General features: G+C 45.7%; 2 protein-coding genes across 11 annotated transcripts in view; one reads left to right on the forward strand and one right to left on the reverse strand.

Moving 5' to 3' along the window:
• Positions 1–17: 17 nt before the first annotated feature.
• MSTO1 (misato mitochondrial distribution and morphology regulator 1) lies at positions 18–4,266 on the forward strand. Its single transcript, XM_075176004.1, has 14 exons — positions 18–107; positions 308–431; positions 503–557; positions 624–699; positions 864–912; positions 1,238–1,376; positions 1,494–1,611; positions 1,704–1,838; positions 1,952–2,104; positions 2,666–2,797; positions 2,950–3,134; positions 3,382–3,483; positions 3,584–3,702; positions 3,947–4,266. The coding sequence occupies exons 1-14, from the start codon at positions 33–35 to the stop codon at positions 4,183–4,185; spliced, it is 1,701 nt and encodes a 566-aa protein (XP_075032105.1). The 5' UTR covers positions 18–32; the 3' UTR covers positions 4,186–4,266.
• The window catches only part of LOC142094128 (GON-4-like protein), a 32,699-nt gene continuing 17,404 nt past the window's right edge, over positions 1,163–16,457 (reverse strand). For 4 of the 10 annotated variants that reach the window (XM_075175991.1, XM_075175990.1, XM_075175994.1 and 1 more), the window contains 13 exons: positions 16,255–16,371; positions 13,467–15,206; positions 12,646–12,889; positions 11,470–11,651; positions 10,754–10,951; positions 10,045–10,188; positions 9,422–9,565; positions 8,997–9,116; positions 8,594–8,707; positions 7,903–8,110; positions 6,204–6,996; positions 5,638–5,740; positions 4,505–5,046 (listed from right to left, as the gene is read on the reverse strand). In XM_075175991.1, the coding sequence (XP_075032092.1) occupies positions 4,897–5,046; positions 5,638–5,740; positions 6,204–6,996; positions 7,903–8,110; positions 8,594–8,707; positions 8,997–9,116; positions 9,422–9,565; positions 10,045–10,188; positions 10,754–10,951; positions 11,470–11,651; positions 12,646–12,889; positions 13,467–15,206; positions 16,255–16,371 (4,257 nt within the window). In that variant the 3' untranslated portion in view covers positions 4,505–4,896. Of the gene's footprint in view, positions 1,434–4,504; positions 5,047–5,637; positions 5,741–6,203; positions 6,997–7,902; positions 8,111–8,457; positions 8,708–8,996; positions 9,117–9,421; positions 9,566–10,044; positions 10,189–10,753; positions 10,952–11,469; positions 11,652–12,645; positions 12,890–13,466; positions 15,207–16,254; positions 16,372–16,457 lie in introns of those variants that run through there. The other 6 variants (XR_012677603.1, XR_012677604.1, XM_075175993.1 and 3 more) reach the window with 6 other exon arrangements.

A 16,457-nucleotide genomic window follows, 5' to 3' on the forward strand; every position in this document is an offset into this window, starting at 1 on the left:
CGGCTGGCGCGGCGGCGCGGGGCGCGAGCGCGATGCCGGGGGAGGTGGTGACGCTGCAGCTGGGGCACTACGCGGGCTGCGTGGGCGCCCACTGGTGGGGGCTGCAGGTGCGGGGGCGGCGCGGGGCGAGGGCCGGGGCCGGGGCCGGGGCCGGGGCGGCGCGGGGTGAGGACCGGGACTGAGGCGAGGGCCGGGGCCGGAGCGAGGATCGGGACTGGGGCGGGGACCGAGACCGAGGCGAGGACCGGGGCTGGGGCGAGGACCGGGACCGGCGCCGGGGCGCGCGTCTGACCCGCTCCCCCCGCAGGCCGCTGCGCTGCGCAGCCCTGCCGAGGCCGCCGAGCTCCGCGCCGCCGCGCTGCTCCGTACCGGGCGGGCGGCGGGCGGCCGGGAGACGCAGACGCCGCGGCTGGTGGCGCTGGAGCTGAAAGGTACCGGGGGGCGGCGCGGGGCGGGCGGGGGGGGCGCGGGGCGGCCCCGCCGTGACCGGCCTCTCTTGCAGGGGGCGCGGGCGCGCTGAGGCCCGGCGGCGCGGACCCGGAGGCGCCGGTGGCCTGGTGAGTGCGGGGCGGGGGCGGGGGCGGCGCGGGGCCGCCGGCAGCTGCCGCCGGTTTGTGTTGCAGGGACGGGGCGGTGGCCGCTTACCTGGAGTGCGCCTCGGCCGGGGGCTCCGCGCCGCGGGACGCCGGGCGCCGCACGGTGAGGGCAGGCGGGCGGGGCGGGGGGGACGCGGCGGCTGCCGCGGGTGGATCTCGGACTCCTCGCGGGGTGACTTCACTCGTGGCATTTAACTTCCTGCCCGGCAACACGCGGGAGGAGGAGGCGAAGCATCAGGTAACCACCGCACCGGGCTTTTCCCTCAGGAAGACGCGTCCTCCGACGGAGAGGGAAGTTCCAGCGCTTCGGTTCCAGGTGTGTGCGCGTTCTTTCTGCGTTTGTGTTCTCTCCAGCCTGCGCTGGCCCGATGGCTTTGCTTTACTTGCTGGGATCAAAGCGTTCTAGAAAGGTAGAACAAGCCCTGTGACAGCAGGCTGATGCTGGACAACTTGTCAGTGAACGAGTGTGAGGGGAGAAGGAAAACTATGGGATGTGATTTCTTTGCTTACAGAAGGATGGGTCAAAGAGCAGCAAATCGGTTAAGAACCTGGACGAGATAAAAAGCTGTTTTTGTTTTCTTTATTCAAGGGGGTGTTCAGAGTTGAAAAGCCCTCCACTCTTCACATCCATCTCGTTCCAGGTGCCTCTCCTGCCCCTTCGCGACTCGCAGTGTCCCAGGAAGTTTACTCGGGCGGCAGCGTACAGGTCTGGTCCGATTACCTCAATGTGCACTTGCATCCCAAGAGCATCTACGTCATCCGTCAGTACATGCATGATGGGTACGTCCTAGAGGTTTGGTTCAAAATCTGTTGTCCAGAATGGGGTCTTAGTTTTGCCTTCAAGGAAAAATTAAGAGAGGATAGAATAAGCCTTTTTTTCCCCTTTTTTTTTCTTAGGGAGTGTGGTTGTCTAGAAGCCTTTGGGCAAGGTGAAAGTCTCCTGCAGGATCCTGGCTGCATAGAGGAGTTGGAAGATCGGTTGCACTTCTATGTTGAAGAGTGTGATTATCTGCAGGTTCGACAGCTTAGTCCAAGCTCCCTTTTCTTTCAAGAAACTTTCCGTTCAAGATTAAGTAGAATCTCAGGTGCCGCCATCATTTTCCACAGGGATTTCAAGTCCTCTGTGACCTACACAATGGATTCTCTGGAGTTGGTGCCAAAGTGACAGAACTGCTCTACGACGAGTATTCAGGAAAAGGAATCCTGACCTGGGGCTTGACTCCAGTCACCAGGCATGGGGGAGTAAGTGAACAGTGGGGAAGAAGAAGAACAGGTGACGCTTTCGTGCCCAACTGGATTAGACCGTTTCTTGTTTGCGTCTTTAAGATTCTAATGGTTGGGTTTTTTTCCCCCAGGATTCTCAGAAGAATTTTTACAGACTGATGAACACAGCCCTAGGAATTGTCCATCTCTCCAGTCACAGCTCGCTCTTTTGCCCCCTGTCTCTCAGTGGGAGCCTAGGAATCAAGCCACAACCTCCCGTGACGTTTCCCTTTATAAACTATGATGTATGTACTGTATAGCGGTTTACCTAGAAACACCACCTACCTTGGCTGGCTTTCAGCTTTTTCAGATTTACCGCTCTCTGAAAGGGTTTTCTGCAGCTATGTATTTTTAGCAATGTTCTTTCATTATGGTGTTCTGCTAAGCAGAAAAGATTTTTTTCCTGCTTTTTTACTGTTAGCAGAGACTTAACTGCCAACTTTTCATTCCCATAGTTTTTTCATACTCTTAAAAATATTAACACATTTCCTTTTTTGTAGTCTTTCAGTTGGTATAGCGCCTTCAGTTTCGGCACTGAAAAAAATGCTTTACTGCATTCTTCTTCATGTGCGGCGTGTGAAACTCCAGCCTTGTCTGGGCACTAAGAAGCTGCTGACAAGAAAACTGGCAACAGATCATTTGTTAGCAAACAGCTGACTTGCTTATCCAAAACCTGAAATAACTGTTAAACACAACCTATATAAAAGCACAATTTACAATATGCTTAACTTAAATCTACAAAAATCGGTTAAGGAACAGATGAATTTAACTTGTCCTGTAACTCTTCTTTTTGTCTCCCTCCATAGGCATCACTTAACTACCACAGTAGCGCAATTTTGGCAGCAGCACTCGACACCCTTACTGCTCCTTACCGGCTCTGTTCCTCTCAGGGCTCTATGATGCACCTTGCTGAAACACTTAACTTCTCTGGGAGGAAGGTAAGGGCAGAGGGTACAGAACTCTAATCCTTTCAGCTCTACCTGAACTACTGCTGTAGGCGAGAGCTGGTGTTCTATCCATACGTACGCACGTACGGGACACGGGGAGCGTGTTCTAGATGGTGATTTGTGACCTCCTCTCCGACTCGTAGGTTGTGGCTGCATTGGCATCTGTTCCCTTCCCTGCCCTACGTGGCTACTCGCTCCCCGATACTTTATGCGCCTACCAGCAGGATGTGCCCTGGAAGCTTCTGTCTTCATGTAGGGAGCAAAAGGTCGGCTGCTGTTTTGCTCAGTCTGTTGTGCTACGAGGAATTTGCAAAGAAAGTCACCTCAGGTAATCGGCATTTGAACTGCACTTTTCCCTTCAGAACTCTGGCACTCTCAACAGCAATGATTTCTTACAAAAGTCGTTCACAACCCTTCTATTAGGAGTGTCAGCTGAATGGAGGAAAAAAAAAAAAGTCTAGTGATCGAGCCAGTTACGTGCTACTGACTTTATAGCAAAACAGCTAAAAAGCAGCTGAGTCACCGACATTTTCAGTCGAGTCCCCTGGAAAACGACAAATTGGTTTTCTTTGCAGCAGCTGTCCAGGAAAGCAGCCCACTTCTCCACTCCACGCTTGTGAGAGCACTGAGCAGATTCTGCAGCATTATTTACACACTCTGTTTCCTGGGGCATACAGGTTGGTAACAACCTGTTTTTGTTTTTTTTTTTAAAAACAGGGAACACTAACTGGAGGTAGAGCGGGTTTTGGATAACTTTATTCACCTTCTTCCTTACAGCACATCCCACGTGCTTGAGCAGCCATGTAATACCCTACCTCCGTACCCCCAGTTTTTTTCTCCTCTTCTGACCAGACAAGGCTTCCTCCTGGACAAACCTCCCAGTTATTCCTCAGCAGGTAACAAGTGCCCCGTAAACTTACGTTGCAACAGAAGGAGATCACGTGGGAGGCAGTAGGGTCTAAGAGAGGTAAAAAAGAATTATTTAAAGAAAAAAAATCCCAACACTTTTGAATGTTTGTAGGGCAAAAATTATGAGTGTTATTATGCTGCGCTGAGTTCAAGTAAAGAAACTGCTTGTAAAGTAAAATAGGGAAACAAATTTTGCTTGGTATATTTAAACAAAGATGTTTTTCCCTGCAGCTGTGGAAAGCATCCCTGTACTAGCAGCCCTGCAGTCTTCACCGGTTCTGCACAGGCTCCTCTACAGCTTATACAAGGATCTGCAGAAGCTGAACACGCGGCGGTGGGCCAGCTTCTTCTCTGCCGGAGTTGAACAGGATGACTTCCAGGAGGCCTTACAGGCACTAAGAACTCTGTCACAGTGCTATGAAACGGGGTCTGAAGCAGACGAATCTGAAGATGAAGCAGATTCAGACTAACTCATCTTTATTACTAGAGATAGCGGAAGTAAGAATATCTTCAAGATCACTTTCAAAATAAAGGGAATGGTTTTAAAGATGGCCCGACTGCTACTTTCTTTTCATTTCAGCAAAATCCTGTTACAAAGGCTGGCTGAAGTTGTCCAGCTACTTGCAGTTGTGTTGTAAAGGAGGAAAGCTGCTTTTTTGGGGCTGTTTTTGTTTGTTTTTTTTTTAAAACTTTGCAAAGTGAATTTGCTCTGCCTCTTAGAATAAGACCACACAATAAATACAGAATTCAGATTGTAACTTTCCCACATACAATCAACACAAGGGGAAAACTTAGAAAAAAATCATGTGTTTGTTCCACATGAAAACAGACATCTTATGATACAATATTTACAGGTTCTTTTCAAAGGCTGGTGGCCCAGTCTTCACCACGGACTGAGGTCAGTGTCCACAAGCATCACTTCTGTCATGTCATTGTTGAAGCTCCCCATGTAGGTTCTAGAGGATGTTATCAGCCTAACAACTTTCTTCATTCCTTTAATTTGATACAGATTGAGAAGTGCGGCTTGTCAGAAGTGTAGCAGGAAAGTGAACAAAAAAAAAAGGTGCTATCTTAAGTACCTGTGCAAATATTTTTCCTTTATCCACAGCACCTGTCTAGCAGCAAACTGGCAAACAACTCTCCTTCCGAGTCAGTCAGTAGCTTATCAAGCCAGAAAAACCTTAGTCATCAGGTTCTTCCTCAGAAAGCAGAAGGTCTTTATCTGACAGCTGGTCTGTGTTACTGGTACTAGTTGCATCCTCCTCATCTTCAGAGCTCCCATCGCAGGAGGTATGAAACAGCTTCATCAGTTCTCTGAACCTGTGGGATACCTGAAGAACAAGGGAAATCCAAGATGACTGGTCACGTAAAGGGTGGTACGAAAGGGAAATTCCGTATTACGAAGTTCAGGGTGTTTGTGCTTTTGTGTTAAAAAACCACAGTCCCATTTTATGCAAGATTCAATCATAAAGGGAAAGAGAAATGGAAGAGCACGGGGTTTTCTGTTTTCTTTGGAAGAACAGTTACATTCTACTGACTTGCAGGTAAAAACTGGCAGTTTGGGAAGATTCCTAGGCAGTGATGTGGGGAAGGTTAAGAGACAAAACCCAACAGATTCCTTAAATATAAGTAGAAGGCTGAAGACCCAAGCAGCAGTCGCTGAAACAATTCTGGTACCAAACATAAGGCTAGAATATCAGTGGTAATGTAAAAGGGACCACGGCAGTCATGATTTTTGGCTCCACAGATCAGGGTTTGTTTTGGATTTGTTTTTTTATTTGCAATTGGGATTACTTTTCTCTGATGCAGCATCAAATTAAGTTTAGGAGACTAATACGACAGCAAACCTCCACCCTCCCTTCCTTTCCACCCCTTTCCCCATCCACTGTAGCAGGTGCAAGCTTCTCCACACCACCCCTCACCTCACTAGCAGTCTTGTTGCCCAGTTTCTGCGAGATGGCATGGAAGGTTTCCAGATGGGCTCCTTTCTCCTGACAGGTGGTAAGGATGACTCTGTCGGCCTCCCTACAAAACAGAACAACAGTTAGGAAAGCAGCCGAAAACAAGCGCTGACAAACTTCAACCACCCGAGAGGCCCGTTCCCGGGTGAGGTTAACAATCACAGAGCAAGTCCTGCAGGCTTGTTCCTCTCCTACTGCTACCACCACCAATCACCAGACATCTCTCTAAGCAGAACTGCATTTAGCCTATTTTTAAAGCTTTTTGAAGGAGAAAAAAAATTCCTTCCCACCCTGAAGTACTACAATAATTACACTGCCACGAGCAGACAGCATTTCTCATAGGACCAAGACGGCAGCTGTGATGGACTGTGGTCAGAGGAAACGAGGCAGGAATAGTCAAAGGGAGGGGGCAGAAGACAGTAAAAAGCAGGAATACAAAATGAAAATAAAGGATACTCTATAATACGAAAGCTGAAGCCAAATACTGAATGCACAAAGGATGTAAGATGCAGTTCAGGCAGATATACCTGGTCCAGAGGACAACCTTCTCCCCAGTCGAGCTGACTTTGCTGTTCTTAGCACACACAGTTGCTTCTGTGACTCGCTGCTGTTGCTGCTCCTCCTCCTTTTGCCCCAGGGAGGCAGTAACCACTCCATATTCTAGCTGCTCAGAATGCTGATGCACCTGGAAGCAGTTGTTTGCATGTGACTTTAATCTGCTCTCAGGAAAATTTCCAGTGCAGCCCGCATCACCTGCTTCCAAAATGCGACTATCAGGGGACTGTGAGCTGCAGCTCTTACCCAGTGTTGCTTTTCTACCCGGTGTTATCCAACCCTGCTTTGCTTCAGGTTTTCCTTCCAGAGGCAAAGGCGATCCCTCAAATTCTTTCACACCTGATTTTGAAGCATGACCAAAGACAGTGAACTTATCTGACGAATCAGAATGAAGCCCTTCAGTCTGACATAAACTCTTTCCAGAAGAGGGACTAGGTCCCGTTAGACCTTTCACTGTAGCAGAACGAGAAGACAGCAGCAGATCTCTGCTCAGCCCAAGGGAAGCATCTGCATTTCCTTGATGTTGCTGGTTTAGTCCCTCACTCTCACTTCCCACAGTGCAAGGGCAGTCTTTGGTTTCTTGAGGTAGTTTTAGAGTAGCTGTTTGTAGATGTGTCCATCTGGGGCCAGTGACAGAAGAGTTACTGTCCTTTGGAGTGTTCACAACAGCACTGACACCTGCTTCTTGAGCCCGATTATCAGGCAGTGCATCTTTTTCAGAAGATGCGTGTCTGCCAGAGACAATCTTTCCTTCCAAGTGAGATCCTGGTAAGAAATCCAAACAAGATTAGACCAGCTGTTAGTAAGAAAAACTTCTGGAGGCTTTGTTCATTTACTTTTTAAGAGTTTTTTTTTATTATTATTCTAGAGCATAATGCTGTAAATGAGAACTCAGTTTGGGAGCAGCTTTGTAATTCTATCTGCAGTTTACCCATCCTGTACTTCAAAGGCGGCACTCTGCAGTCAATTTTCTTCACCATTGTGGGTTACTACAACCAGCTGCTGTGTGAAGGAGTGATGAACCCATGAAAGAGCTTAATTGCATTGCCCAGAACAAAATTCTCAGGTGAAACGGACATTGCTGCTCTGGGCGCCCTATTTACAAAACCACTATAAACTAGACATCAGGTTGCATTACATTTAAACCACTATCTTTAACCTGTGCATTGTCTCCAACAGTAGCATTAACTGAGACACGGTTACTGAAAGAAGGAAGAGATCTCTTTCAGGTTGTTTATCCTGCAATAATCACGTTTCCCCTTGTCTGTACCAGACGGAAGGAGAAACAAGTAACATGAAGGAGATCATTTAAAGGAAGATTAGAGACATGGTGATTTTTGAATTGCTGTGCTAAAATGAAAACTGGAAAAAAACCAATATCATGGACTGGTAGTACTGGGAATCGGATTAGTATGCTAGCAAGAGAAGCTTAAATGGACCTGTCATTCTGAAAAGGGGAGAATATTTCTCTAGTCAGGAAAGCTATTTTGAAGGGAATGCTCTGGCTATATGCACGTTTAGAGCATCCAAGGAAAAAAATGAAAAAAGATTATTAGAAGTTCTCATTATCTCAATAAATTTGCATTAGAAAAGTCCTACACCTATTTTCATTTGTGTGAACCAGTTTGGAGATGAATGATATACCTGTCTGTACACAAGACTTTCACATACCTGAAGTCAGAGAGTCCACTTTTCTAGGTACAGTTTTTGTTCTGCTCTGCACATCTTCTCCTTCATCTCTGTTCTCCAGGCTTTCTTCTGCAGGTTCCTTAGATGTTCCAGAATCCTTCCCTTCAGGCCGAGGACTCGATTCTCGTTGAACAAGGCTTGCAGTCAGCTCTTGAGAATCTTTATTTTTATAAAATTTGTTTTCACACACCTGCAAATCAATATATAGGCAGACAACTACAGGTGTGGTATATCAATCCAAACCTAACACCTCGGCCTTTGCTTCCAAAGTATTCCTTAACCCTAACAAAGGCTTCAGTTTGGCAGTATGTTTGCGTTTAGAAAGCTGAATCTTTTTTATTATTATGAACAGGCACAGTTCTTTTCACATAGTGGCCACACAAGCATCTTCCACTAAAAAAGCTTATTCTTAACTCAAAAGAATATAAAAATTAACACTATTTAGCACAGCAAGGAGGGGCAGTAGAAAGTGAGCAGGAGATAGACGGGGGAAGGTAGTGCAGTCAGAGCTCCGAAGAGGGAGACACTGCTGGTCACCTTTTGATTTACTTTCTTCCTCCACACATTCTTTCGGAGACATGAGGCCCGAGGCTGGACAGGTCATCACGACAGGGGGACTCTTGCAGGGCTCTGCTTTCACTCACCACTCCAATGACTTGGCCTATCAACTAACCTTACTACTACAATGGCTGCAGGTCCTCCTTTTGCTTTTCTTTAGCTTGAGATCGCTACTCCCTTCATGGCAGGAACATGAACATTCCTTCATCCCATCTACCCACTCGACCTCCTGGAAACAGACATACTCCAGCTGACAAACGTGCACGGTACACAAAGATGACAGTCAGGGGAAGGTCAACCCCAGAGGGAGCCAGGAAGGGCTGAGTGGCACTCTGCGCACACTCAGAAAGCTAAAGCGATTACGCTGCCAGCAAGCAAAGCACAATGGAAACATTTCAATCCCCTTTCTTCAAAGCTTTTTAGGCTGTTGTCATGTCTCTCTGAGACACATTTATCCTCGTGGGCATGCTTCTGCTCAGAGTCCAGATATGCAGTCTAGTGAGATACCCCAGGCCCACCTTGTCATTGTTCTGGCCTCCGATCTCTTTCCGCTTCTTATTTTTCGAGGCTGCGTGCATCTTGGGTGGTTCATCCTCCTCTTCTACATCTGGCAAAGATACCTCTTCAAACCCATCAAACTACAAAAAAAGAAACACACAAAACCTGCTCTATCACGATAGCTCTTCAGCAGACCAAACTTCATTTTCCCCATGAATTTCTGAATATTGAGCTCAGTTCCAGGACATCACAAGTTCAATTATGTTAGAAGAGACATAAATGCCGTAAAAAAATTTGTAAAGTTTGCTTCAGTCCACCAACAGCTCTCACACCCTGCTGCGTCCCTCACTCTGGAAATGCAGCCTCAATTTGAGTCCTTCAAGTTCAAACATGTCTAGTGTCTCTGCTTTTATCTTTTCTGGTCTTGGGGAAAAGATTACTCCACCTCATATTCCTTCTCTTCTGTCCAGTTGATCTCCTCAAAATCTCCCATGCGGCTGGCTGAGGGCCGTAAGTGATCAAAGAAAATGGAGAACTCATCCTGCAAGTGGTCATGTCCTTTCAACAACTGCCACATTTGGGTCTTCAGCTGAAAGAGAGAAATCCAGAGAAAATTAGTTTCATTCCATTTCGTCACATTCTTCTCAGAAGGATTTCTCAAAGCAAGTGGAACATCAAGGCTTATTAGACCTCCAACATGGAAGTTTATGCTTGCATTGGTACTACTTCATGAGTATTTTGAGATCATTCCACATCCAGCTACCAAACCAGCATAGCAATATCCCCCCAAAATTCTAGGCAGACTCTGTAGGAGGCACTAAGCTAAAATTTCACCTGCAAGGTGATAAAAGCAAGGTGGAGGCAGGAGAGAGAAGACTCACACAGGCCAGTTAATTGTAAAGCCTCTTGAAGAGGCGACTTCAATTCTCTACCACACCCCACAGAGGGAGATGGCACTTGCTAAACTCTTGTGGTCTCAAAGAGCAGTACATGGGAACAGGGAGGCAGGCTAGCTAATTGCGTTCTCGGGGTTTTTGAGCAAAAGGAGATACCTGGATGCTCGATTACCTCTGCAATCTCCTGGGGGAGGCAGTCTGCACAACTCTGCAGAACTTTGATGATCTTCTGATGGTGGGCAGGATTTTCAGCAAAACAAATCTCCAGCTGCCTGAGGAACTTCCGGCTTTTTTCAAACGCTTGCTGCTCTTCAAACTGATCAAAAGAAAGATTCACCCCTCACATTCAAGAATATATTTCCAAGTATCTCTAGTTGGCTCAAGCAAGCTATAAAATGCCTGTCTTGCTATTTGTTTTCCATTTGTATTGACACCCATTGCAAAACTGGGAAAAGGTGGAGGAAGAGAAACAAGACTTTGTATAATCAATATTCACGTGAGCTATAAAGTTTTGCTTCAACCATATGCACAAAAGACAGGAAAATCCAGAAAGAACGTAACAGGTGAAAACCTCTATCTTACAAAGTGGAAGGCTGATTTGTGAGACAAGCGAACCATTCCGCTTGCTGTATCTGCACGTTGCCTCTGCAGTCAGGTTCTGCGATGTAACTGGGAAAGGCTGATTCTCCACAGTAATACTTAGTATGAGACTTAAAACAAACACTAGACTTTTCAATTCTGATCAATAAAACAGCAAGGTAAGCAAATGATTTACCAGCTGTTTACCTTTCTTGTCCTAGGAAGAATTCCTTATTCTTTCACTCCCAAAAGCATTCACATTGTCTGCTTAAAATTTGGTCTCCTTCTTTCATTCTACCTACCAGTCCACACTCCAAAGCTTGTTCTGGTAGAAGAAAGGCAGCAAAATCTGTGAGCAACTGTGGCCAGTCATGCAACAGTTTCTGTAAAGTGGAATAGAGATCCACAGCTGTTCGCTTGTCCGTGCTAATCTCAAACTCATAGATAACACGAAGAAAGTCTTCATACTTTCCAGGAACATGCTGCAAGGCTTCACGCACCTGGAAAGAGCAAGAGACCTTTACAGGACCACAGAACATCCGGGAAGAAAACAAGTTAATTCAGTGATCTTTGACCTCTCGCTACTCAGAATTTACACAGTGCTTCCAGTTCTGTTGAGCCAACCCAGTCTCTTCCTTAAAGATAAATTTGAACTGCTCACAAGAGAGAAGGGAACCAAATCCAAGACTATGAAATTCTGAAATTAAAAGAGGCCCAGTGTTGTGGATTGACTGCAGCCAGCAGCTCAGCATCCCCACGGCCACTCACTCACTCCCCACCTCCCCCAAGCAGGACAGGGGAGGGAAGAGGAAGAGCAAAAGCTCACAGGTCGAGATAAAGACAGTTTAGTAAGTAAAGGACCACCATACGGGGTGCTGTGAAGAAGGAGAACTCCATCCCGACCAGATCCAGTCCACCCAGTTAGAACGGGCAGTTATGTGACTCAGGCGTGAACTGTGTTAGAGGACTCACAGTGACCAATGTTCCTGTTTCTGGGTTACTTGCTGGTCTGGCTTACCCTGGTTAGATAGGCTTGTGCAAATGCCAGATCCTTCTGTTCCCGCAGGGGATCTCTCTCCAGGATGTCTTCATCATACAAGAGGAGCAGCTTAGATGTATCTTTGCTAGCACGGGCCCGTCCCCTCTTATTTCTGGTTCTGTGGGAGCTCCTGCTCTTCCCAGGGGCTTTCATGTTTTCTCCTGTGAAGAAGCACAAGGCAAGTGGTACAGGTACTGGTCATACATTCCGTGGCCTGGCAGACAACTACTCTTCTAGATCAATATCGCAATAGAAAAGTAGGTTTTCAGCGTTAGTGATAAGTTAACTGTTTACGCTCTCCTGTAAGTGTATGAGCAATATACTTTTCATTAGTCAGGCTAACATATTTTAAATTGGCTGTTTATTTTTATAGCATCCAACAGAAAAAATCCCTGGATACAGCAGCAAACCCATCCTAGCTGTTACTTAGCTAGCAATCTACGAAGAACCGATAGATACATCTACTGCATACCAGGGGCAAAAAAATCGTAGCGGGTGAACAGAGGTATGGTACGAGCATCAGAGCTGGCTGTAACACTTGCAAATTATTCTTTTAGCTTATTATTTACATGAATAAAGTTAATGTCACAGATAAATAACTGGTGTCACATAATAGGGAATGAAATAGCGTACTAAGAGTTGCTCCATCAAGATTTTTATGTCTTTAGATTAGGAATCTGTCTCTAATGGGCTGAGGTCCACCTCCTCCAAGTTCACTGCTCCAATTCATCTACCACTTGCTATATTCTGTTAAGGTATTATTTTGTTTCATTTATTTTTCCCCAACACGACCTTATAACACAAAGTTCAATTTAGCAAAGATTTGACTATTTAATATTGTTCTTATATACGTATTGGGTATTAGCTGACACAAACCACAAATCTTATGTCTGCAAATTTTTGAAGCATAAATGCATTGCAATGGACTGAAGAAACTCGGTTCACATGCACGAGGGCTTCTATGGCAAGAACTGTTTTTACAGAATTGTGACTGTGTTGCAAAATTTAATTTCCAGATGGAAAGCATCACTAAGCTCAGATAGATAGGCTAAGTGAAATTAAACCCGCACACGGTTTCCCCATGGTTTTGCTTTTAATGCAGAGAGCAGCTCTATTTCCCCATGCCCTGTGTCAAAAGAAACCCACAGAACTTACCTGCTGGCATTCTGTGGGCTTCCACCTGTGGGGCCGTCTTTGTCAATGTGAAGGCAGATTTAGGTTCTTCTGATATATCGCCACATATTTCATCATCTTTCTGTAAACTCTCTATTCCTTCCCCTTCCTCCTCCTCCTCTTCCTCAGGCTCAGAGTTCTCTTCCTGGGAATTCTCTTCTTCAGAATCTCCTTCTTGGCTTAAACGTCTCTCTGTTGCAAGCCAAGTAAGTTTTTCCATTGTCTCCTTAGAATGCAACAACAAAAAAACCTCACATTGTTTTCTCTTAGTGTTTGTTTTAATGTCATTCAGCAACTAGCTCACTCCATCATAATTCTTAACAGCCAATTTCACAGATCAACATCTGACCAACTAGAGGATTCTACTGAAGGGACAGACTTCAACAGAACTGCCTATTTTTGTGTCACGCACAAAATTAAATTTCAGAATCTGCCACTTAAGGCTTAAGTTAAATGATCATTAAGGAATCCCCTCTTTGTTCTTAAAGGCTTGCTGGGACCTGGAAAATAATTTTCACTTAAAGTACTTCTTACTAAAGAACAGCCTCAGTTGAGGAAGTCCTTACAACTCAGCAAAATTTAAATCTGCATATTTGCAAGATATGCCTTTAGGTTGGACTTAAAATCTTCTCAGAAAAATGTGGTGTCCAATTTCTCTGTAAAACAGCATAATACCATGCTATTATACAGTTAACAGCCCAGCTTTCCAGTTGCAAATTGTGATTTGCCCTGACTCCACTAGGGTGTTTCAGGTCACCGATATTCGTCATCAGCAAGTTTTTTAAAGTTTTGTTTGCTTTTACCTGAAGTTCTGGCACTGAAAGAATAGATTCTTCTGAGGCTGATGACATTTCTTCATCCTCATCTTGTGTAAAATCATCAAAGTCGTCTTCTTCCTCTTCTTCTTGTCCTTCTCTCTCTCCTCCAGCTTCAGGGCCAGCTGGTGTCCCAACAGACTGGCCATCTATACTGGATGAATCCTCTGGTCTTCCTAGTGGACTACTAAATTCTGCCTCAACATCTGCTGTATACGAAAGATTCTTTGGAGACTCACTGCTCACTTGTGGTCCAGCAACACCACCTGCATCCAACTGCTGTTCACCATGGGGAGATGCCTGCAAAACCCGTCGTTCTTCTTCTCCCTTCTCGTCACATAAAGTATGCTCTTTTTTAATTTCTTTCAGGTCATTTGAACATGAACATGCAGCCTCCATGTTCAGCTCCTGGCCAAGATCCAGCAGGAATTCCTCCTTCACTTCAGCACATAAAAGATCCCTCTTCTGTACTGGATTTACTTCCTTGGTAGCATCATTTGAATCTTCAGGCTCAATTTTCACTGTTTCATCTGGATCTTCTAAGTGAGGCAAAAGGTCCACAGACAATGGCTCTGAAGTGTTCTTGTCTCCTTCTACCACTGTCCAGCTACAGCAGTCACTCTTATTTGCCTTTTCCTGACTGCCATTATTTGAAGTGGCAGGATTTGTACTACACTCCTTCTTGGGGGAGACGGCAGAGCATGAAACGTACAACTCTGGGGGTTCAACCTTGGGCTCCACTGTGGGATAGGCATTGTTGTTGTTTCCAGCGGGGCAGGAAGGAACCAGATTCAGTTGTTCTTCGTTTTCACCAACAGACGATGCAGAAAGACCAACAGGGTTAGGAGAGACTATCAACGAAGGGATTGAAGAAGTCACTAGAGGCTGATTTAAGGGACACGGGAAAGTGGATGGATTTACCAATAAGGTTGTAACTGGAATAGCCTGCGTGCCTCTACCAACTGTTGTATTTATGGGCTGAATCATATTGCAACCATTGCCTATATTAACCACTTTCACTGTGGTAGCAGGTACAGTAAGGATGACAGGAGATGGCTGAATCAAAGGCGAAGTCTTTATCAGTGGGGCAGATTTTGTCCCTTTTTTCTTTTGGTATCCCTTACGAACACAAGGTTTGCGTATTTTTGCTCCAGCCAAAGCTGGCAACATCAGTTTTGGCTGAAAAGTAACTGGATTTGAGGACACTAGAGCTGGTGGTACAGCAGCTGAGAAAGCTTGCCTGGAGTCCGAATGCGAAGTGGAGAGCACATTCTGAAATTCCAAGCCATCCCCACTTCCTACCACTGCTTGAACATTCAAAGGCTGCACTCCCGGCACCGTCTGCATAACTGTAGCTGGCTGGATTAGCCGAGGAATCTGAACCATAACTTTGCTGGGAGGAGCTTCTGACTGGGACAGCTTCACAGTTTTCTGGATGTTCATAGTATTGGAACTGGGCTGCAGACAAGGACTCGGTCGAATGAGGACAGGCTTCAAAGCTGAAGACCTCTGCCTCCTCCATGCTCTCCTAGAGAATCGATTGGCAAGGGGCTTTAAGGTCAGTACTAGTCCCTTTGGCATGAGTAGAGGGTATTTTTCATCATATTCTGTGTCTGAAGTTTCCTTTCCTGTCCCCAAAAAGACAGATTCTGCATCAGGTGAACCTGGCGTCTCCCTGGCATCTTCTGCTAATTGCTTCAATTCCCCCTGAATGGAGGGCAAGCTTGCCTAAAGGGAACAAGAGTTTGTTAGTCCAGTCCATAGGCTATTCCTCTATTACCACCTTCAAACAGCACCACAGAAGGTGACAGACAGCAACTTGCTTCTAAAAGCACAGCATTTTTTATTTACTTTATGCTACTGTATATTACTTTATATTCACGAGTTTTACTCCAAAGCCTTCAGAAGAATCTCAGAGCCTGAAAGAAACAACAGAACTGAATTGCCTTATAAATGTTCCTTTAGTAAATACAAGATTTTGTGGGAAGGAAGCTTCACTGTAACAATGAAATACAACGGGCAATTAAGAGAACTGGATTTTATGGCATCTGAGTCTAATTCTTTCCTCAGACAGAGCCCTCCTTGATTGACTCGCAGGCACGGTCGCTATGCCTCCAACTTCGTCTTCCTTGTGCAAAGAATCTCAGAGAAAGAATCCTTACAAAGTGTGAGACATTTGGGTATAACAACAATAACAGCCACACTGCAAGTGAAGATGACCTTAAAAAAACCCGCCCCAACCCCCCCCACTTCTTTCCTCTTAGAAAGTGAGGTTTTAAGGGGAAAGAACATGCCCTCTCTCACGGCTGTAATAAAGTGGGAAAGATGGCAACACTGCTAACCATAAAGCAAGGGTAAGACTATGTTGATTAACAAATTAGCAAAGCCAAGTAACAAAATCAACACATCAAACCAGAGCCGTCAGAAATACACCCATGTAGCAAAACAAGGATGTGACAACAAACACTATGTCCATGACAACTTCAATCATGTACTGCAGCTGGGCAGACGAGCACCAAGAGTAGCGTATAATACTTCAGGTTGCTCCGTACCACTGTTCTTGCTACGTTTACTACCTGGGCTCAGGATAACACAGGCTCCCATGCAATATAATCAGACTACCTTTTGACTTCAGCGCTGTAGGCTAACCAATCAACTCACTCTGGACCTAGGCTGAAAGAAAAAGAAACAAAACAAAACCAAAAAACCCCAAAAGAAATCAACCAACCAACAACAAAAAAAACCCCTATGCTGGATGAAGAATAGCAGACACTACCTTTAGCCAGAATGGCAGGCGATGTTCTTCTCTCTCAACAGGTGGCTTCCACTCATTAGGCTGGATTTCCTCACAGCACTTGAACAGAATGGGCAACTGTTTTGTCTTTTTATAGTACTATGCGGAGACAGGAGAGAACGCAAGACAAGATGATTGTGGTCAGAACACCTATCCAATAACTGCTGGGATGTAGGATAAGGATT

Source organism: Calonectris borealis, chromosome 29 (genome assembly GCF_964195595.1).
Source record: "Calonectris borealis chromosome 29, bCalBor7.hap1.2, whole genome shotgun sequence".
NCBI classification, from domain to species: domain Eukaryota; kingdom Metazoa; phylum Chordata; class Aves; order Procellariiformes; family Procellariidae; genus Calonectris; species Calonectris borealis.